Raw genomic sequence first — 23088 nt, forward strand, 5'->3', positions numbered from 1 at the left:
TGACATGCTGATCAGACCTGCGCACGCCATAACTAAACTGGCGTACTCCACTTATCCGGTCTCACAGTCTTTGTTTGCAACCCTCCGGGCTCTGGAAAGGGACCAGCGCACACCCAGGACAAACCACGCAGTTTAATAGAACAGAATATATACAGTTATAGACAGATAAGAAGGCTTCAAGCCACGAAGGACAACAGAATACCCCAAAAACAGTGTGGGGATACGAAAGAGGCCAAGACTAAGCTGAGATGCAAGGGCCAGTCACTAGATCATGGTGAGCACTGCCGTACGCCAGCCATAAAAGGCCGTACGCCAGTTTGATCTTGGTCCAGTGCTTGGCTTTTGCATCATCTGGGCTCTGGAACATGACCAGAAGGATCCCAGAGGCCCTCAAAACAGACAAGGAATAACCATTAACTACTACAGCCTAGCAGCTCTAAATATACAAAAAGCAGTAAACTGGTTATTAGCATGCTAAGGTGATTGACAGAAATGTAAGTTAGCAGAAACGATGATCAATGATCCCCCCGCCAGTAGTGCACGTATTACCATGACTGGCGTACGGCTCTATTGTACTGGCGTGCGCCATGTCTCATATTACACGATTGCTGTATTTTACCAGTTTAAGGTCAGGACTAGTATTACTTACTAGCGTGGGCCTTACTGGTTCCCCTCAGGAGATGAAAACAGAAAGGAATGCAAAGGTGGTATACCTTTTTTGTATTGAGGTTTGAAAGTGGTATTGAGCTTAAAGGCTGAAGATGGAGGATTAGATTGTGTCTGGATATCAGTGGGGTATATGGAAGTGAGCTACCCTCCCTTCCCTTTCAAAGGAAGAGGAGAGATAGAGAGCAAGAAGAGAGAAGAAGAAAGGTTGCACTCCTTAATGTGGCTAACCCCTTGCAAATGAATGCAAGGGGGGTATTTATAGAGGAGAGAGGGACTGAGATCAGTTGGATTAAGGCCTTGTTTGGCTGGTTGGAACAAAAGATGGAGCCTCCCATGCATTAAATGCATGGGACTTGCCTTGATGGGGGGTGTAGGAAAGAGGGGGGACGTCCCTGCCGAGAGTAATCATAAGGGAGACTGTAGCCGACGTCAGGGTGGCACAAAAGTCTCATCCATGTGGCTGAATAAAGTTGATTTGACTGGGATTTACTGGCGTGCACCACATATAGACCAACGTGCGCCACTGATAACTAGGTCAACGGTCGATGTCCGACACGTGGCAGTTAACTGGCGTGCGCCAGGCGATCAATGGCGTAAGCCAGTTTGGTTTTGCTGGGGCTGTTTGGCTCTGGTTCGAAGGGTTTGAAATGGGTTCGAAAGAGGTTCGGGATGCTCAAAGCTCAAACACACCATCGTCCTCAGACTGTTCTCGACCATAATTATCATTGGGGAAATAAAAGGTCGAAAAATAGTGTTATCTGGACAGTCCAGAATGGGGTGTCTACAAAACTCTAAACCCTAAACCCGAAATTCGAAACCCCAAACCCCCAACCCTAAACCCTAAACCCCGCACCCTGAACCTTAAAAATCCTAAACCCTAAAAACCTAAACCCCACACCCCGAACCCAGAACCCTAGACCATAGACCCTTAAACCCTAACCCTAAGCCCTAAGCCCTAGCCCTGAACCCTGAACCCTAAACCCTAAACTCTAAACCCTGATCCCTGAACCTCGCACCCTGAACCTTAAAACCCTAAACCCTAAAAACCTAAACCCCAAACCCCTGAACCCCACACCCCGAACCCTGAACCCTAGACCGTAGACCCTTAAACCCCAACCCTTAACCCCTAAACCATAAACCACAAAACCCCTAACCCCCAAACCCTAAACCCCAAATCATAAACCCTTAACCCTAAAATCCAAAACCCCAAACCCCTGAACCCCAAACCCAAAACTTGAAACCCTAAAATGCGTCATTGTGGATACTTGTAACACACACACACACACACACACTCTCTCTCTGGACAGTCAAGAATGGGGTGTCTACAAAACTCTAAACCCTAAACCCGAAATTCGAAACCCCAAACCCCCAACCCTAAACCCTAAACCCCGCACCCTGAACCTTAAAAATCCTAAACCCTAAAAACCAAAACCCCACACCCCGAACCCAGAACCCTAGACCATAGACCCTTAAACCCTAACCCTAAGCCCTAAGCCCTAGCCCTGAACCCTGAACCCTAAACCCTAAACTCTAAACCCTGATCCCTGAACCTCGCACCCTGAACCTTAAAACCCTAAACCCTAAAAACCTAAACCCCAAACCCCTGAACCCCACACCCCGAACCCTGAACCCTAGACCGTAGACCCTTAAACCCCAACCCTTAACCCCTAAACCATAAACCACAAAACCCCTAACCCCCAAACCCTAAACCCCAAATCATAAACCCTTAACCCTAAAATCCAAAACCCCAAACCCCTGAACCCCAAACCCAAAACTTGAAACCCTAAAATGCGTCATTGTGGATACTTGTAACACACACACACACACACACTCTCTCTCTCTCCCCCCCCCCCCCCGATATCTGAATGTTGGTTATCTGAATGCTAAAGTCTCGACGATCTCTCTCTATTCTTTTTGGAAGAATCCTCAAGCAGATTTCGAAATAAGAACTGCGTCATTGAGGAAAGATGTGTGCTACCCTTTTAGCGAAATCTTTGGGGGAAACAAAAATGGAGGGAAATAGTCTTGAAAGTATAAAAAATATATATATTTGGGTAATAGATAGAGTGGGCTGACCACAAATTATCCAAATTTTGACCCAAATTTGGGTCACTGCCAAAATATAAAACCCCGCGAAAAATATACTCCCCCTGTCTGAATCTTATTCCCTCAATCATTCTCTTCTATTCTTCTTCCACCCCCAATCGCACCGAATTGATCCACCAAACTGTTCAATTCCCATCACTACTTTCGGTCAAAACCTGGAGTCAGCCGAGCTGGAGTCCGCACAGCAGGAATCCCAGTCCTTCAAGCCTCCCGCCGCCACAACCGGAAACGGTCAGATCAGGTACAGATCACCGTCGGCCGCCGAACTCCTCCGCGACGGGCAGTCATCAGCCGCAGGTCAAACCGATAAGATGCCGCCAAAGCGCAGCAACAGACAACACGGCGAGTCCCTCTCCGAAAAGATGCAACGATTACGAAACCCTATCCTCACGATCTCGACGCTTGTACTCCTCATTTTCCTGGTGCTGTTTCTCCGCTCTCCGTCGTCCGATTCAGTCGATTCTTTCACCAACCGTAAATTCGCCCCCAATTACCTTTACGGCCGCGGTAGTAGTAAGAGTTACGTTGTCATTTTCGATGCGGGCAGTTCGGGCAGCCGTGTCCACGTGTTTTGCTTCGATCAAAACTTGGATCTCGTTCACATTGGCAAAGATCTTGAGCTTTTCGTACAGGTAACCCGCTTTTTTAGGGGATTCCAACTTTACGTGAGACCTTTTTAAGTAAGAAAATTGCTTAGATTAGTTAGATATTCTATATCAATTTCGACCGAGACAGAAAAGAAAGAAAAGAGAGGTACAAAATTGTGAATGATACAATATGGGCGCATTAAATACTATACAGAAACTATTGCTATTTATGCCCGATTAAGGTTGGCATACTAAGAAGTCTTGTCTTACGTTCATGCTATGGTAGATCTCAATACTTCGAGTAATGCCATTCTGAATATTTGTGATCTAGTATCTTGCTAGAAAATTGTCTTGCATCTTATTGCTCAATTTACTTAGGATAAGCTTTATAGCAGATTACTATTGCTGTATGCCTCAATGGTTTAGGTTTCGTATACTAAGTAGTGCTTGACTTACCTTCGTGTTACAGTAAATCTCGAAACATTGAGTAATGCCATTCGGAGTATGTGTGATCACCTAACTACCTAGGACATTGACTTGGATCTTGTTAATCATTTATTTACGACAAGGCCTATAGTGGAATATGTACTATTTCCAATGTCGCAGTTGAAATAGGAGAAAGGCACATGGTAGACGAAGCAATCCGTTAATAGGAATTGATAATCAGCTTGAACCATTTTGGTGCGGTTTCCCCTATGCCCCTTGGATCGATCATTGTATGCAACTATGTATAACTGTATTCTGGGTGTAATTTTTGATCTGCACCATTATTGCAGACGAAACCAGGGCTGAGTTCATACGCGAAAGATCCTAAGGCTGCTGCAGATTCTCTACTGTCCCTTTTGGAGAAAGCCAAGAGTGTGGTTCCGCTGGAGTTGCAGGACAAGACGCCGGTTAGAGTTGGGGTGAGTAATTTGTATGGCTACTAAAGCTTTTGGTGGCATGATCTTACTAAAAGGCTGTTACGTGTATACTCAATTCTGATGTTGAAGTCTACTCAGGCAACTGCAGGTCTGAGGCTATTGCAAGGTGATGCATCTGATCAAATTTTACGGGCGGTAATGTTGAATTTCTTCTGCTCTTTGTTCAAAGTTTCCTTAAGCACTCTATTCACAAGTGAATTTCAACTTTATATTCAATAGGTCAGAGATTTTTTGAAGGATGAGAGCACCTTCAAAACTAAGGTTGATTGGGTCACAGTTTTGGATGGAACTCAGGAAGGTGCTTATCTGTGGGTATGTTTTTATCAAAATTAACATGTTATGTTGTGAACTCTTATGTGGAGTGGTAGATTACGACTCCTCTTTAGATCTATCCTCCTGTTATCCATTTTCATAGCTAGTGTTTCTTTCAATATAGCAAAAGTGCAAAACAGCGAAAATAAACAATAATAGCAATTGTTTGCTTTCAATATAGAAAAACTTTAATAATGACAACAAGAATAGCTGTTGTATTGTAATGTATCCATGCACAATCGTTACTAGTGAACCAGCATCTTTGGGAATTGGGACAGTCTGAAATTGCATATGGCTCTACAGGTGACCGTAAACTATCTATTGGGGAGTTTGGGTAAGAAGTACTCGGATACAGTTGGAGTAGTTGACCTCGGAGGTGGATCTGTACAAATGGCATATGCTATCTCAGAGACAGATGCTGCAAATGCTCCAAGGATATCTGATGGGGAGGATACCTATGTGAAGAAAATGCATCTCAAGGAAACAGATTATTACCTCTATGTTCACAGGTTTATTTCTCCTTCTTTGATGAAAGATGGCAATAGCGAAGAATGATGATTTCCTGACCGTGGTTATTACCTTATACTACCTATATATTATCATGCAGTCAAACTTCAGTTCACGTAGCTTATTTTGTTATATAGCTTAAGCTTCTCACTGTCTTCAGATAGTGTTGTATTTGAATTTATTTGAAGAATTCTTTTGTTTTTCTGGTAACATCTGAATGCTGATCAAAATAGTATTGCTAAATGTATTTTCAATTGATACAACTTCCACATCTGGTGTTCAGTTACTTGAACTATGGTTTATTAGCCGCTCGGGCTGAGATTTTGAAGGTTGGAAACTCTGGAAACCCCTGTATCTTGGTTGGATATGATGGTACGCTAAATTCTTTCAATTTTGTAAGTCATGAAGTTGTCTAGACAACAGTACTACTATTCATGTTGCACGTGGTTCTTTTCATTGAGATTCTTGTGAATGTAGAGATGCATAGCATGTTTGTACATAGACATACTAAAGCTTAATATTGTTAGTTGTTTATGGCAATAAATATGTTCAAGTGAAATTGTAGACAAATGACAGACATCATGACAAATAAATTGGTGGGTTTGTACAAATGAAGTGGTGGGTTTGTATGACAATGTCACATGGCAGATAAATAAAACTTTGTTCTTTCAGTGTTTGATTTTGGAGCGGCAACACATTCCAAAAGGTGGTCGAGTGACCTTAATCAAAAATACGTTTTCTAGCTTGCCCTTTTATTTTATGTCTCTTTTTGTCATTCCGGCTTCTGTGGCTAAGAGACAAGAGAAAATACAAAGAGACTTTCTGTGGAGTGGTGTAGGGGAAGAGTTTAAATACCATCTAGTTGAGTGGGACAAGGTTTGTGCTCCCATGAGAGAGGGCGGTTTGGGTGTGAGGAGGTTAAAGTTGTTCAATCAAGCCTTGTTGGGCAAATGGCTTTGGAGATTTGCTTGTGAAAGGGAAAGATGGTGGAGAAAGATAATAGTGGCAAAGTATGGATGTGGATGGGGAGAGTGGGCTTCCCTTGATGTGAGGACCCCTTATGGTGTGGCGGTTTGGAGGGGCACTATGAATGGGTGGGAGGCTTTTGGTAAGAATACTCGTATGGCGGTTGGTGATGGGCATAGAGTGAAGTTTTGGGAGCATGTATGGTGTGGGGATGCATGTTTGAAGGAAACTTTTCCGGATATTTATCTTTTAGCTTGCAACAAAGATTCAAGAGATGCGAAAGTTTGTGATTACCTCCATGTCCACAATGGAGTTACTGTTTGGGATATCCGCTTGCGTAGAGATGTGCGTGTACAGGAGGAGGTGGCTTTGATTGTGTTGCTCTCCAGAGTGTACGATGTACGGGGCCACGGGGGTTAGGAGAAGGGGAGGATGAGATGCGGTGGAATCTATCCTCATCTGGAGCCTTTCGGGTGAATTCCTTTTATCACACTTTATGTCGGAGGGGTAATCCCTCCTTTCCTTGGCAAGCTATTTGGAAAACAACGGCTCCACTTAGAGTGAGTTTCTTTGTTTGGTGCACAGCACAAGACTAGATTCTTACTATCAATAATTTGATTTGGAGAAGGAGAATCTTGGTAAATTGGTGTTGTATGTGCAAAAGAGATGCGGAGACGGTCAATCACCTCCTCCTTCATTGCCCGGTGGCGTGGGAGCTTTGGTCCTTGATCTTCTCTTGGTTTGGGATACAGTGGGTTGTTTCAAGTAATGTCATGGAACTCTTAATTGCTCGGAATGGGGCCAAAACGGGAAAAAGAAGGAAGCGTGTTTGGGCTATGATCTCTCTTTGTTTGATGTGGGTGATTTGGCGTGAAAGAAACTCGAGATGCTTTGAAGGGGTTGAAAAGCCTTTATCTAGAATTAAAAGTTTTTTGTTAACAGTGATAGATGAGTGGGATTCGTAAGGAGATGGGATTAGGATTGGGATTGGTAATGAGAAGGGATTAGTAATGAGAAGAGATTGATAATGAGTATGTTTGTTTGGGATGGGATTATTAATACCATGTTTGTTTCCATGGGATAGGATTGGATTGATAGTATATATTTCCATTTTTGCCCTTATGCAAAGTAGCTTCCATTACTAGTCCAAGGGCAACTTTGTATTTTGGCATCAACCTACTTGGGATTGGATTACCAATACCAAGTCCCAAGGGGTATTATGAATCCCCCCTAAAGGCCACACTACTCATCCCAAGGGATTATTAGTCCGGATCTATTTGGGTTACCAAACAAAGGTTTAGGAGTCCCTTGGGATTGGACTACCAATCCCAAGGCTTAAGAGGGTTATCAAACGGGGCCTTAAATAGCTTGTATAGTTGGGACAAGTATGATTTTTGTCCATCTCTTGACCAATTTTTAGATTGGTTTGAGCTTTTTCAATCGAATAGGAGTGCAAGTGTATAGAGCCTTTTTGTCTTGTGGCCTTCAATTGTATATGGGCGGCATTCCCTTAATGCCTTTTTGGTAATATAATATTTTACTTATCAAAAAAAATATTTTGGAGCACTCAAGAAGAGCAAAGTACACTTTTGGTCCCCAGTAATGATTGTTAAAACTCTAATCACTACATGAAATATGGGAAAAGCCTTGAGAGATGGTAATTCAAATGTTGGAACTTAGAAGCTAAATTCTCCATTTAGCTTGACAAATAACATTGTATTTAATTTGGAAGATTGTCGTTACACCTCCAGAGCTCTTTCTCTCAAGTCTCCAAATGACGCATCCTAAAGCGGATGTGTATTTTTGCTCCAAATGACACATCCTAAAACCCAACGCACTTATGAGATGGTTCGTAATGATTCCTAACCCAATTTGACTCATCTTGAATGAGTTCTAAATGGATCCAAACCCAGTAAGTTATCCATTAATAGCACAAACTACTACTGCTAGTCCGCTACACCACATTCACTATTACCACACCTTATTTATACTAGCACACTAAAACCCTCCATTGCCACATGAAAATCAGTAACAGCACACCAAATTTTACTAATGTCGTACAAAACAGCTAACACCATACAAAAATTTATTGATGCCACACCATTTGTTTCCCCGGATATAAACATATATTTGATATATAATATGGATCTGCAATTGGGTTAAGGGGCTGGTTTGTCTCACTCTAAAGAAATGGGTCGGGTTGGGTAGGGTAGGGGTAATAATTATCTAGCTAACTAAGTTGTAGACGGGAAACCAACCCATTTATAACCTGCTCAAATTCACCCACACCCATCCTTTATGCACGCCTAGTCACGTGGAATGGGCCACTGGAACGTCTAGTTGGACATGCGCTACTTAAACATGCTTCAGTAGCTGACCTTGCATCCAAATTATGTCATAGAAGGCGTAAAATGTTCTACGTTAGTTTATAAACACCATCGTACACCAGAGGATTGTACTTAGTGAAATATAACTCTTAATTTTATTCAATTTATTTGCTTTGTATTGGTAGGAAAGAAAATAAAGCACTGTTTATTTGTGTATGTTTTCTATTCAAGGGCACTACAACTATGGAGGAGCATCTTATCCTGCGTCAGCTTCTTCCTATGGTTCAAGCATGGAAAAATGTAGGGGAGTAGCTACTAAAATTCTCAGAGTTAATGAACCAACATGTACACATATGAAATGCACGTTTGGTGGGATATGGAATGGTGGAGGTGGGGACGGACAGAAGAATTTATTTGTTGCTTCATTTTTCTTTGACAGGGCTGCTGAGGTATTAATCATTCCTTTGCTTTAGATGTGTTGAAGAATGTAATCAACTTAACATTTTTGTTGTGGCAAAAGGATTGCTGAATAGAGCTATTTCCCATGTAGGCTGGCTTTGTAAAACCAAATCTGCCTGTAGCCAAAGTTCATCCTATGGATTTTGCGAATGAAGCTAAACGGGCTTGTGAAACAAATTTTGAGGATGCCAAATCGAGATATCCACATGTGGAAGAGGATAACTTGCCATACTTGTGTATGGATCTTGTGTACGAGTTCACATTGCTTGTAGATGGGTTTGGTAAGTGCTCCCCACATTTTGGGCTTCGTTTGTTCCGACATAAACGCGGAAAATATTCTCCATTTAAATCACTTTTTTGTGTAAGCTGATTATGTTGATTGCATCTTCTGGAGTTTGGATGTTAACTTGGAGATAATGCCGTTTCCCAATGTGTAGGCGTAAAATGTTGTACAAGCATAACACTTTACCTAAATCATACGCAGCCAAACATTGAAAGCAAGAAAAATGGTTTCCAAGAGAATGTTTTACAGTGAAACAAACAGAACCTTAAGTCTTCTGTTAAGTTGAATGTTGTCACAATTCTTGAATTTGCATTAATGTTTTTCTTTTGGAAGCTGAATGCTGGTTCTTTTGTACAGGTCTAGATCCAGAGCAGGAGATTACATTGGTAAAGAGAGTTGACTACCAAAATTCCCAAGTTGAAGCAGCATGGCCTTTAGGCAGTGCAATTGAGGCTGTTTCATCGTCGACATAACCGGTGATCACATTGGTCGATTAATTGATTGATCCAATTTTGGTTCCACTGCTTTCTTTGGTCAATTAATGGCCCTATTTGCCAGCAGATATGTGACCCTGTTTGAGCTCAGCAGTATCCAGTTGACCACGTAAATGAATTTGTGGCAATATATGGAAGAACAAGAAATCTCATTATCATTTATATTTTACTTGTAATCAAGTTTCATTTATAGCTAATTTTTAACTTCGAGAAAGGATTACTGGTGGCATTTAAATTGATTTTATTCACCTGACTGGAGAACTACAATTTCAACGCAGATTGATTTATGTTTTCCTTAACTTCTGATGTTATCATATTTATATTGGTTGAAAATCTTGCTTTACGTCATGTTTGGTAGGGAAAGACTAAAAGGTAGTACTAGTAAGTTAGCCAAGAGGCCAATTTGGTTGTTGAATTGGATTGGATGGCTAATTTAGTTTTATTTTCCCGCCCCCTCCAAATGCTCAGCTGACTAGCTGAGTTGGGCGTGAGTTGTGCTTGTAGTATGTGATGTAGTTTTCCATTCACAATGGTTTTGTTTAAGTAGCCTCGTGATATTGATCTGTAGTAATTTTGTGGTCATTAACTAGGACTTGGGAGGTGATCAAATGGACTTGGGGCGGCACAATAGTCATGCTGTGTTCTCAAAATTTGCATCATCTTGAGCCTTGTAATACAATCCAAAGCGTTTACTTCATAGAAAGTGCATGTGGAAAAAATCCAAGTTGACCGGACATCCATCCATGAATCTTTTTCCAGATGGATTAAGAGACAATCACAGTCACATTCCTATCATGTCTGTATTAAAGGATTTGAATTCTAAAGAGTTAACAGTTTCATTAGTCTTTCAAGATTATATCTTTGCTTGGTTTTATAAGTAACTAGTAATTGCTTGCGCCTAAGGCTTTAGGCATGATGCAACATAATTTGGAACCAACCAAAATCAAATTCGTAATCCGTTGCCAACTCTTTCTAAAACTCACCTTTTAAAATAAGCCTCACATGTGATTCATCTGCGGGCGGCTTCCATGCCCCAAAGCGGTTTTGGGGCATCATGCCCCCAAATGTTTTTGACCGTCTGATCATCTCACTTGGTTTTTAACCTCTGATTTTGAAAAGTCCCAACCGGTTACAACCAGTTTTCTCTCTTCTCTCTCTCTCTCTCTCCTCTCTCTCTCTCTCTGTGTGTTCATTTATTTAGCTCCTCCGCACCAGCGAAGGAGAACAACCGTGGTACTTGCACATATAATCTTACACATATCTTGCACATATATTTTTGTGGGGCTCATATCAGGGTTCTACAAAATGATCCGAACCATTCATCTTTTTTTAAATAATTTTTAGAGGGTTTCTAAAAAAAATCAGCTCCAGCCGATATCGGTAAGGGCTTTCTCAGAATTCGTAGGGCAAAACAGAATAATGATTCGATCAAACCCAAAGGCCCCAACTCCTCCACTGTATCTTTTTCGCTCGACTCTCGTATTCACTATTCTTCTCGGCATCATCTCCGATTCACCTTCATCTGTATTGTCTCTATGTTATACGTCTCTTTGTTAACTGTTAACCCCAAATGAAAGCCCTCTGATGATAGCAAATTTAAATGTTCACAAAGTGTTTGGTCCGAGTTACCCAAAATAAAAAGATCTCGACTCTCACTGAAGTGAAAATGAATCAAAGGCAAAAACGAGTTTGAGTTGTCCTCCACCAGCTTCAGATCGACCACCATAGAATTTCTTGTAATTTTCAATTTTTGTCCAATTTGTCCTATGCCACAAACTATGTTGAGGGCAAGATTTTCTACTGGAATGTTCACTGAAGGAGAATATATATATTTCAAGCCCCTTATTGAAAATCAAGAAAAAAAATAAAGAAACAAATGAGATTTTTTGAGGCCCGGTTACGGACGTATTTAGATTTGGTTTCATCTATTTAAAATGACTTGACAATTTAATGAAAAGAAAAAGAAAAAATTCTACAAGAAACAAATACAATAAATTTAAAATGATTTCACCGATCAATTAAGTTCTTCGTCAAATCAAGGCTCGCTCGACAAAAAGTTCTCGACAACTAAATAGGATATTAGTTAATGGTTGGTAAGCAAGACTCTGCACCTAAGAAGTTGGCAAAAATGCCTTAATATATAGTAAGTATTTCCTTTCAAAAAGGCAAGTACTAGTAAATTTGTGGTATATTTGCATCAAGAAAAAGTAGTTGATTGTTATGATGGCAAGTATAACAAGATTTTGTTGGTAAGTATCGCATTAGTGACGCGTAGGTATGCATTCATCTAAATATGGGAGAGTTCAACAGAAAGTTCTCAACACCGGAAGGAAAAATCAATGACATTGTTGCTATTTTTGTTGTATAGTTCATGGAGATAAACAATGACAAGTACACAAAAGATGCTTGTATTTTTGTTAAGTGTAAATTGCAGTCTCTTTTTTGTTTATTTGGATTATGTAGAGATCATTAAATTTGATATGCCTTAGCAGCCTTCTTTTTTTTACCATTGTTAACGGATGTCATGCCTTGGTGGCTCCTCTTTGTTTGATCAATGTTGATGAATTTTCTGTTTTGGTTGACCTTGTTTATGTGTTTAGTGTTGCTAACTTAGAGTGATACCCATTATTTTGATGTGCACGTAATAAACTGGATGTACTTACCATGTCAATGAACATATTTACCATTAATGACACCATGTGTGGCAAGTAAGCAAGATTCTAGACTTGTTGCACCTAAGAAGAATTGGCAAAGAGGTCTAAACATGTAGTCAATATTTCCTTTCAGAAAGGTAAGTACTAGCAATAGTAATGGTATGTTTGCATGAAGAAGTAATGGTTAAATGTTATGGTGGTAATAATGATCCAAATTTTGTGGTATGCGTAGCCTTATTCTATGGTAAGTATGGGATTAACAATGATCAAGTTCTCTGATGTATGGAACGTGAGGCAAAGTAATTGATGATTTTCATACAGGAGTTGGAATTAGTTGTGGGAACATAACTAATGCTGGCTATCATTTTCAAGTAAAGTGAACTCATTATTCAATTCAAGATGTTGAGTTATCTAACTAAGTATTAATTTTTTTTAATTGAACAAACCAATTTTATTAACTATAATGAGTTTATTGGATCTAAGATGTGGTCCAAACGTTGGTTGTGTTTGGTTGGGAGTTTAGTTTAGTTTAGTTTTGGTAATAGGTGGAGAGAGAAATAGAGTAATGATTGAAGATATGAGTAATGATTGGAGAGAGATGAGAAAGTAATAATTGGAGAAATAGGATAATGATTGGAGAAAGAAATAGGATAATGATTGAAAAGTAAACTAAAACTAAAACTAAGTTGTTAACCGAAACAAACCGATTATCGTCATTTCCATCATCATCGCTAGTGTCATAACTAATGTCTCTCATTACATTCTTTCCTTTCAAACGAATGTTGTCATTCATCTCTCCAAATTAGGTCAACTACGACCACAATCAGTGACAAGTGTTTTCTTATATAGTGGTATAAAATGCAATACATTATGGTCAACGTGATCTAAACACACAAAAAAGGTAATCATTGAGATAAATTCAAATTATGGTCAAATACGACCATAGTTTGTGGTAAGTAATTTCATATATTGTGGTAATCGATTGATATACATTATTGTAATTGTTATTTATGCAAACAAAAAATGTAAGCATTGGTCTTTTGTGGCAAGTGTATCATTTTCAAAAGGTAAGTACTAGCATAAACCGTGGTGTGTACACATCATGAAGTACTAGTCGAGGGTAGTGTGGTGTGCATAGCCTTATTTTGTGGTAAGTATGGCATTAATAACGGGTAGGTACATATTTTTCTAACATAACTAATGGACCATAATAAGGGTAGTTAATAAGCTAACTACCACAACAAAATTTTATGTCACTTAGTTCTACTTAATTTGTATTACCTTGTAATTAAAGCATCATACCTAATAATTAATTAAACTAAATGATTTATTGAATGCGGTATTAGGGATTAATAGTTAGTGGTTACTTTTACATTAGCCAATTGTATCAGTCAATCATTGATCGCAATCAACACTATAGTTCACTACTGCATCTACTAATGACTTTGATCACTATCAACCTACATTAACCAATTCATTTTAGCCAATTATTAATACTCAATCATCATTATAGCATTAATACAATTTCCAATGACTCGACTACTATAGTCAGTCATCACTCATTGAATATGATCAATTAATTAAACCCTTAGTCAAATGACTCTAACGACGCCGATTATAGCGATTAATCGTTACCCTACCACTAATTGAATAGTCTAATGTCATATTATAACCACCAATCGTTACAATATCACGTCAATCGATTACAGAAATTATTTCAAATAAATTATTTAAATATAATTCGGAGATTATTACAATTATATGGTTTATATTTTTAATTTTTAAAAATTTGTTATAAGAAACATATATATACAAAGTAAAATTTAATGAAATATATTAACAACATTAATGCTAAGTTATTCAAAATAATAAATAAATAATTATTTTCACAATAATATTTGTTAAATAAGTAATTATAAATAATTTAATGAAATATATTATAAAATAATTATAAAATAAAGACAATTTTTTGGCTTAAATAATTAGTTTCAAAAAATTGTTACAAAAAGATTGGTTTACAAATTAAATATTATTAAGTTATATTTATATTTTCACCAAATATTTGGTAGTATATTACACAAATGATTAGAAAAATATCAAAAAGTAGGGAGAATAGGACAAAAAAGTGGTGTCAATTTATAAATTTTTAATAATTAAAATAAATTCTGCAAAAAGGGTCATTTTCCCGCCCAAAAAAAATATTTTCCCGACAAACCGGCTACTTAGAGAACCGGTTAGAGAGAGAAAGGGAAAACACGTTGAAGTGTAGTCTTTTGTTGTGGTAAGTATACAATATTTTGTGGTAAGTGTCAGTATAAAATATGGTAAGTAGAGCCAGTGTTCATGATAAATATAATGATGTTTTTTTGAAAAAAAAAGGCAAAACCACCATACTTTTTGAAAGTAGTTTTGATCCAAGGACTGAGATTCACCCAAAATCTAATCTAAAGACCCATATTAAATGGAGCATCATGCTCCAATACCACGTTGGGACATCATAGGAAAATTGGGGCATCGTAGAAAAATTGATGCGCTACGCAATAACTACTGTATTTTACTACTACCAACAAATTAGTTGACCATTCGATTCAAGGGAGGAAAATGGCTGCCGGCCATATGAACCTGGCGACTCTGCTACTTTTTGGCCTCATCTACGGGTTTCAATTACAGGTTGCTCAACTTTCTCACGATCTATGTCCTTATTGTTTCGAATCTCATCATTTTAACCCTTCTTGTATGTTTTGTTTTTCCCTTCATGATCCTAGAGCAAGTAATTGTCGTAAGATTGGATCCGAAACAAGCAAACCTACACTCGTCTATATGTAGCCAAAACAACAGTTGAAATACAAATAAAATTCAAGGAAACAGGCAAAGGTAAGAGAGAAAGGAGAAGATAGTCAGACCAGACAGACGTAGATTGCCCTTATATACTCCCTCCGTCCCATTATAAATGTACTATAGGAATACGTGCATTTTCAAGCCCCAAAAAAAAAAACTATCTATAATTTTTTTTTTTAACACCAAATTAAGGTGCTCATTTTTACATGTTTGGGTTTGAAAATGCATGTATTCCTATAGTGGACATTTAAAAAGGGACGAAGGGAGTATCTGTTATCTGTTACTCTGTCGACAGGACTTTGGGAAAGCAGTTGACTTTGGAAAAACATCATCATATTTTACGTAGTTGTCGATCTTACATCATCAGACTGTATGTCTAGATATATATGTAGTTGAATGCATTAGCTCTGGATGGGTGTGCTAGGCCATCAGTTGCCTTCTAACGATCAACAGATATTTCAAGAAGTAAGATCCCCTTGAAGAGCTTTGGTTTGTACGTGGAAAAAATAATCTGTAATCAATAAAGTTAGATACCTGTTGTTACTAACCTTATTAGTTTCTTAAGTTATCATGGTTGGCTTTTCCCAAGTAAATAAGGTTAATAGCATTTGTAAGGTGGTAACCACTGAAGATCCTCTGCAGCGAAAGGCTTGATTATTGATTATACAGCAATGGTCTTCCTTGTATGAAGATCTGAGTGCATACAAACGTAGAATTTCTTTTAACAAAAGTGATATGATTCAGTTGGGGAATTGATCTCAGCTAAGGGGGAGGTTTAAGGACTTTTATTATACTCAGCTTTCTCTAATGGAAAACTATTTTCCGGCTTTAATGTAATATCATTGTCGAGGAATTTGAAGTTTGCCTTGTACCAAGCTGTTCTGGAAAGATCAATGGACTAGGTAAACTAGTTGGCGTTTTGTGCTACTGCCAGTTTAGTAACATCATTGGAATTTTCTAGTCTAGATTTCATTCTTAATTGGAAGGAAGGACATTTAGAAAGATCTTAACTTATTCACTTATGTTAGATGCTACTCGTTAAAGTGTGCAGAGAGCACACCACCGTTTGATGTGTTTAATGAGTTTAGTTAATGTTCATTTTCAATTGTCTAAAAAATTGTCCGTAGCAATTGTTCATATGACCTAATGTTCTAAACTCTACTTGTAATCAATATTCTAAGTGAACATAATGCCTCTCACGGGGCATACAATCAAGTAGTGTCTTAGATTCCCAACAAAAGTGAGTTTTATTCAAAAGAAATCGACGAAGAGATGCAATGTATATATACTCGAGGTTCACGAGCCTAATTGAGCCAAATACTACCATGTTCAATAAATGAGCCTAAAATTGAGGCTCAGGTTTGGTTCATTTAGTATGGAATCAAACTCGAATGAGCCTTTACCAAGTCGAGTGTTGAACAGTTCATGAACGGCTGAGTTCACTTGCAGTCCTAGTTATATACTAGAATGATATGATCATTCTAAAGTTTCTTTTACGTTTGATTCGCTAAAAAAGCTACAACGTAGATGACAAGGGAATAATCAATCATCAAAATACGGATGACCTACATGTGAAGCGAAGTCCCACATCTCTTGGGTACCAAAGTAATATGAACCAATATTTTAAAAATCGATAGGCGCTAGTTGGGCGCATAGTTGTCAAAAGCACGCCTAGGCCCTAGGCGAGGCGAGGCGAGGCGCACCCTAAGCGCCTTGCCTAGCCCTAGGCAAGGCGACTTGAACAAGGCGCAGGGTAGGCGCACAACGCGAGAAAAAGCGACCAGGCAAGAGGCGAGAAAAAAGCGCTCTTCTTTTAACTTTGATTCACAACCGTTGGATCCAAGATTTAAGTTAAACATATGCCTCAGTTGTTCGAAGGAGCAGTGAACTGATCGACTTCTCTGGGTCTCTCTCTCTATATCGAACAGCAGCAGCAGGTGATCAATTTCTTTGGGTCTCTCACTCTCAATCAATCGATCAACTGAGGTACTCTCTCCATCGACTCTCTCTCCCTCTCTCTCTGAATCAACAATTCTCTCCATCGACATTCTCTCTAGTCTCTCCAACGACATTGTCGACACGCACTCTCTCTCTCTATGAATCAACAGCTCTCTCTCAATCTCTCACCACTCTCTCTCTCTCTCTCTCCATACGTATATACTATTACTCTCCTCTCCTGTACATAACACAACACACTGAAAACAAGTTGATCGTGTTTGTTTAAATTGAACTTGTTTGTTTAATTATTTTCAGAATCAGGAGTAATTATTTTCAAAAGTAATTAATCTAAATATATAGAAACAAGTTCGAATTTTCTAAAAATAATTTCTTTAATGTTTGTAGCTTTATATAAAAATATGTTCTTTAAATTCAAAGAGTGTATTATTACTTGAAATATTAGTGTGTGCTAGTTTTCCTATTTTTTTCCGCATAGGTGCGCCTCGCTTCAAAAAGGCACGCTTCTCGCCTCAGGCCCAACAGGACTTTGCGCCTCGGTGCGCTTTTCGCTCTTGACAACTACGGTCAGGCGGAGAAGGGGCGCCAACGCCGACTAGTTGGCCGCCTAACGCCTTGGCGAGGAGTAGGTGCAGACTAGTCGGCTGCTTAATCTAGGCGTTGGACCACCGCCTAGTGCCTAGGCGAGGACTAGTCGGCCGGCTTTTAGAACAATATTATGAATTTTGAACTCTGGTATTAGAGCTAGGCACCAGAGATGGGTAGGATGCATATCATCCTATGACAAGGCTAAAAGATGGCTATTCAATTTTTTTTCCCAGACATTCCAAGAAGCAAAAATTATCTTGTGGTAATGATGTTGGTGCTAGTTTATATTGATGATATTTCAAGGTACTATCATCAAAGCAAACAAAGAGCAGACTATTTAATGTTTAATTTTGATTTCAAGTTATTTTCACTCTGATAGATGTTTTATAGCCCAATATCCAATAGGCTCGATGCAGTTCAAAAACAACTACTGGCTCGAAAAATTATTCAGGGCCTCGGTGGAATTGCCGTACACGTCATTTTCATCACATACTTCTGCTCATCTGAACTTGGTAATGAAATTCGCACAAATTCATGGTGGTTATTAGGTGTAAGGTTGTGCTAAATGATTTTCCCGCAAGCTCAGATTTAGTTGTTATGTGAGTGTCATCTGCCTGGTACACTACACTCAGATATCAGTTGTTATGTTTAACGGCTTCTCTAATGCTGAAAACTGGTGCTGGAGAGAGTATGACAGTGGAGTGGGCTCCACTTGATTGGGTCTCACATTCTATATGCCAGCAGACTTAATGTGTAAGAGCATCTCCAATGACTGTTTTAGGAAGTGTGTTAGTATCATATATTGAGACTTGAGAGGGATGAAATATGAGTGTTTTTGGTGCAAGTTTATATAGGTATTAAAGGGGGAAATCACTTTAGTGACACCATTCGAACATCCAATCAATCTCTAAATTAAGACACCCTTAACGCATAAAAATTGGGTTCCACTTTTTTCTACTTTTTGACTTATAAAACACCTTTTACTTTGCGTTTCTAATTACACCATTGTAGATGCTCTAACCAGTTGGAAGGAGACCGAAAGGGGTCTCCTGCTTTTTAGTGGTTGATGGATATTTAAAGGTAGCTTTAGACGAGCTTTTATTACTTTGTCTAGCATTGGTAGTTGGTAGTATTCTCTCTCTCTCTCTCTCTCTCTCTCTCTCTCTCTCTCTCTCTCTCTCTCTCTCTCGCTCTCATGATTTTTTTTGGAGATCAGGGGCTCCCACTCTATTTTAGTTTATTTTTTTCCCCGGTAAATGTACTCATTTCATCATAGCCCAAACGCAGAATACAACCAAAACAGTCCAAGGACCAAAACAAAACTACTTACTTGGCCATGCAAGACCAAAATAAAAACCAATAAACCACTTACTTGGCAAGATTAGGAAAAAACTATGCCGTCAGAAGCCATCCTGTACACCATATACAAAAAGAAAAAACATCAAGGCAATAGCCTCATGAGATTTATGAGGAACATTCCACAAGGTGCAAATGTCCTTATTTTCTGAGCTAGGCTTTATGTTTCTCCAAGAAAGCATACAGTCCCTGATAGCAGTGTTAATCAACAATTCAAGAGATGAGGGGTCTAGTGATCTTTGTTGGATCAGCTTCTATTTCTTTCAACCCAAACATGATACAGAGCTGCAGCCAAGGAAATTTTCAAGATTGAAATTCTGAGTCCTTAGCATGCAGAATAAACCAAGTTTTCTCATCTTCCCAAGCCTTAGGGCCCCTATTCACCTTCTTCCTCAGGACTTCATGCCACACTTCTCCAGAATAGGGACAGTCAAAGAACAAGTGGTTGTGAGATTCAGAAACACCTCTGTTACAGAGGATATAAGAGGCATCAGAAATAATTCCCAAACAAGGAGTCTGTCCATTAGTTTTTGCTGCATAGCCATCCATAGGATGAAGACCCATCTTGGAACATACTTGGAAAACCACTGACAGCCTTCCAAGCAGATTTTATAGTAAACAGTCCAGAAGGAGAGGGGGACCAAACCACTCAATCATTCACAGACGTATTAGGAACCAGAGTAGCAGGAATATTAGACTTAATCTCATGCATAATCCTGCTCCTTTCTCGAGGCCATTTCCATGTTCCATTTTGAATAAGAGAAGATACTTTAGCGATGATAGACTGACCAATGTTAAAGCACACCTTATCCCCAAATTTGTGATATAGAGGACCTTAAGGGTGCCAATTGTCCAACTACATATTGGAGTTTATAGTACTTAAAGATTTTGAATTGGGTCCTCACTCTTGAATCTTGACAATTTAGGGAAGAGGGGGTTGGAACTCCCTAATTGGCGATATAGGTGTGGGAGGGTTAAGCAGTTAGGGGAGCATTTGTTGCTTCATTAAGGTCATTGTAAGCTTGCTATAGATTTGTGCTATTTGTTGGAGGGCTAGGAAGTTAGTGGATCATTTGTTGCTTTATTAAGGTCATTGTGAGGTTGCTAGGGCTTTGTGCTGCATGTCGTTCTCTATATTTGGAGCGACTTGTGTGGTGTTAGTGTCAATATTTCCACTCATTTATTCTAGGCATAGACGAAGGCAGACAATTTGGGCCAAATTTTTTTAGGAATAGTTTGGGTTGAATTCCAAGTTCTCGCTTCTTGATTTAGGCTGATAATTCAGATGGTATGTCATTTTTCAATTCAAATCTTCTTTTCGATTTGCCTAAAGATATAAGCACAACGAAGAACCGAGCTTACTTCTCTCTCTCTCTCTCTCTCTCTCAACAATCTTCTTCCTTCTTCTGCTTCTTCCATCCTCTGTTCTAAACTTTCTTCAATGCTTTACCAGTGGGGAAGAAATTCATGGTAGCACCTATGGGCTTGATTGGTGTATCTGAATCCAGTTTTGTTTTACAGGGAATTTCCCAAATTTTTTCTGGCTTTATTTGACTTTATTAGAGAGAGTGGGTCTTGTTGACTTTATAGGTGGGACTCTTTGTTTTTTTAGTAAATCTGAATCTGGGTTTTTCGGACTTATTTAGCTCTATACGCAGGTTGTTGTCCCAGAACCGATTCCAAACCTCAAGCTAAACTCACAGATTCTTCAGGTACTTATTGCTTCTAAGATTTACAAGTTTTCCAATTCTAAGTTGGATTGCATTCCAAATTTTGTAATTCTTGCGTATGGACATGCAGGAGTCAATCATTGACCTGATAAATAGAAATCCCAGTGCTGGATGGAAAGCTTATATGAGTCCTCGATTCTCCAATTATACTGTGAGTTCTTCTCAGCTGTCAGACCTTGTTCGGGCTGAATTGTGCACATCTGTTTAGACAATATTCAACTTCCAGTTTATTTCTATGGCTTCTTGTTGCCATTTTTTCCCCTTCGGTTTGCAGGTTGGTCAATTTAAGCACCTTCTTGGAGTCAAACCAACACCACAACAGGATTTGAAGGATGTCCCAGTAATTGCTCATCCAAAAACCCTAAAGTTGCCTGATCATTTTGATGCCAGAACAGCTTGGCCTCATTGTAGCACCATCGGGAAAATTCTTGGTTGGTTACTTGCTAGGTCTTAGTTAATTCATGATTCTTTATAAAGGTGCTAATACTTTGTCCTTCTCTATGTTAACCGCTGCAATGCTCCTCGTAAAGATCAGGTGACCAATATTGCTTATTTCTATTTGATTTTTTCAACAGATGAGCCGTATGGATATCTTGGCTGACCTGATTTTATGTGGACAGGGTCACTGTGGTTCTTGTTGGGCTTTTGGTGCTGTTGAGTCACTATCTGACCGTTTTTGTGTCCATTTCAGCATGGTAAGCTATACTTCACATGTACAGCAAACTTATGTAACTGCTGATTTTTGTATGGACACACATCCACACATTGTTTGTCATAATGCAGAATCTCTCTTTATCTGTTAACGATGTCTTAGCCTGTTGTGGCTTTTTGTGCGGTGCTGGCTGTGATGGTGGTTATTCTCTCTATGCGTGGCGATACTTTGTCCACCATGGTGTTGTGACTGAAGAGGTAGAGTCTGGTGGCTTTCTTGTCTGTATTATTGTTTCACCTGCACTGATTTGATTCACCTTTCAAAGATGATAACTTTCGTGTACCGGCTTCGCATCCATGGCCAATTTGCATTCTCATGTATCTCAAAATGATCATCTGGCAGTGTGATCCATATTTTGATAATAGTGGATGCTCACACCCTGGTTGTGAACCTGGATATCCGACGCCAAAGTGTGCAAGGAAGTGTGTAAACAAGAACCTGCTCTGGAGGGAGTCAAAACGTTTCAGTGTCAGTGCATATAGAATCCACTCGGATCCCTATAGCATCATGGCAGAAGTTTATAAGAATGGACCAGTTGAGGTTGCTTTCACTGTTTATGAGGTAAAAGAAATTTCTGCGAACTGTTTTAGTGTGACTTGTGAAGATGTGATTCTGTTGTGCAAGTCCATTGGACATTAGGAACCAGAAGATTATGGACGGTGCTTGAATGTTTACTAGGAACAGGGTTTATCACTTCTTCCTCAATTTGGCATCTTATATGTTTCTTCCTGTTTGTATTGGATTTCATCTGCAAGTGCTTTGTATGCTGAAAGTGGATTCAGATAAGGTGCATGAATCTAATTATCCTTGTATTCATAGGACCTTTTTATTTGACTGTACTTTTCCCGGAACAGGATTTTGCTCATTACAAGTCAGGAGTTTACAAGCACGTGACAGGTGATGTCTTGGGAGGTCATGCTGTAAAGCTAATTGGATGGGGAACTTCTGAGGATGGGGAGGATTATTGGGTAGGTTGATACATTCCTCATTATCATCATGAGATTGTGAACCATGTTTAAGACAGTATCCTCATCGTGCACTTGCATTTTGCAGCTTCTTGCAAATCAGTGGAATAGAAGCTGGGGTGATGTATGTTCTCTTTTTTGGCATAATTAGCCACGTTTAAATGTGACCCTTCTTCGATACTTTAATTATTGCTTTAAATGGCAGGACGGATACTTCAAGATCAAAAGGGGAACGAATGAGTGCGGCATTGAAGAGGATGTGATTGCTGGCTTGCCTTCATCCAAAAACTTGATTAAAGAGTTTACTGAAATGGATGCTACTCTTGACGTGTCAGCCTGAACACAGTTTATTTCCTGTGCAGATTGCTGTCCTAGTCCATGAATTCTTTGGACTACTATTACTTCTTTTTCTTTTTAAAAAAGACAGTCTTGGGATTGGAAACACTATCGGGTTTGTTAAAAATAAACTTACTCCCTTCCGATTAGATGCTCCTTTATACTGTCCATCACGGACTGGAAGGAACTGAATACTGTAAGTGATCGGGTCTGCTGACTGCTTGTGGCATATGATGAATCCAGACTATGCTATGCCTCAGTTGATGATCATGCAATTGGTGATATCAAACGCCTTCCTTCGATTAAAGGAGGCTTTGAAA

At 39.1% G+C, this 23088-nt stretch overlaps 2 protein-coding genes and 1 long non-coding RNA gene across 4 annotated transcripts; 2 read left to right on the forward strand and 1 right to left on the reverse strand.

Annotated features, from left to right (window-relative positions):
* Window positions 1-2742: 2742 nt before the first annotated feature.
* Window positions 2743-9932, forward strand: LOC131313582 (apyrase 2-like). The gene is made up of 9 exons (XM_058341968.1): window positions 2743-3407; window positions 4139-4267; window positions 4364-4420; window positions 4505-4597; window positions 4901-5106; window positions 5388-5476; window positions 8629-8846; window positions 8948-9137; window positions 9497-9932. Exons 1-9 carry the CDS (start codon window positions 3087-3089, stop codon window positions 9610-9612), a joined length of 1419 nt encoding a protein of 472 aa, XP_058197951.1. The 5' UTR covers window positions 2743-3086; the 3' UTR covers window positions 9613-9932.
* Window positions 9933-14776: 4844 nt separating this feature from the next.
* Window positions 14777-23088, forward strand: LOC131312321 (cathepsin B-like protease 2). 2 transcript variants are annotated; one of them, XM_058339998.1, is made up of 10 exons: window positions 14777-14957; window positions 20684-20737; window positions 20826-20906; window positions 21030-21290; window positions 21376-21450; window positions 21539-21664; window positions 21810-22028; window positions 22322-22435; window positions 22521-22556; window positions 22638-23088. In XM_058339998.1, the coding sequence occupies exons 5-10, from the start codon at window positions 21448-21450 to the stop codon at window positions 22770-22772; spliced, it is 633 nt and encodes a 210-aa protein (XP_058195981.1). In that variant the 5' UTR covers window positions 14777-14957; window positions 20684-20737; window positions 20826-20906; window positions 21030-21290; window positions 21376-21447; the 3' UTR covers window positions 22773-23088. The 2 variants fall into 2 exon arrangements, with proteins under 2 accessions (XP_058195981.1, XP_058195982.1); XM_058339999.1 differs by having other exon boundaries at window positions 14837-14957; window positions 20672-20737.
* LOC131312322 (uncharacterized) lies at window positions 18250-19494 on the reverse strand. The gene is made up of 2 exons (XR_009195840.1): window positions 18706-19494; window positions 18250-18591 (listed from the first exon to the last, which is right to left on the reverse strand). It is a non-coding gene; the product is annotated as an uncharacterized LOC131312322 (long non-coding RNA).

The sequence above is a fragment of the Rhododendron vialii genome, chromosome 13a (genome assembly GCF_030253575.1).
Source record: "Rhododendron vialii isolate Sample 1 chromosome 13a, ASM3025357v1".
NCBI lineage: Eukaryota > Viridiplantae > Streptophyta > Magnoliopsida > Ericales > Ericaceae > Rhododendron > Rhododendron vialii.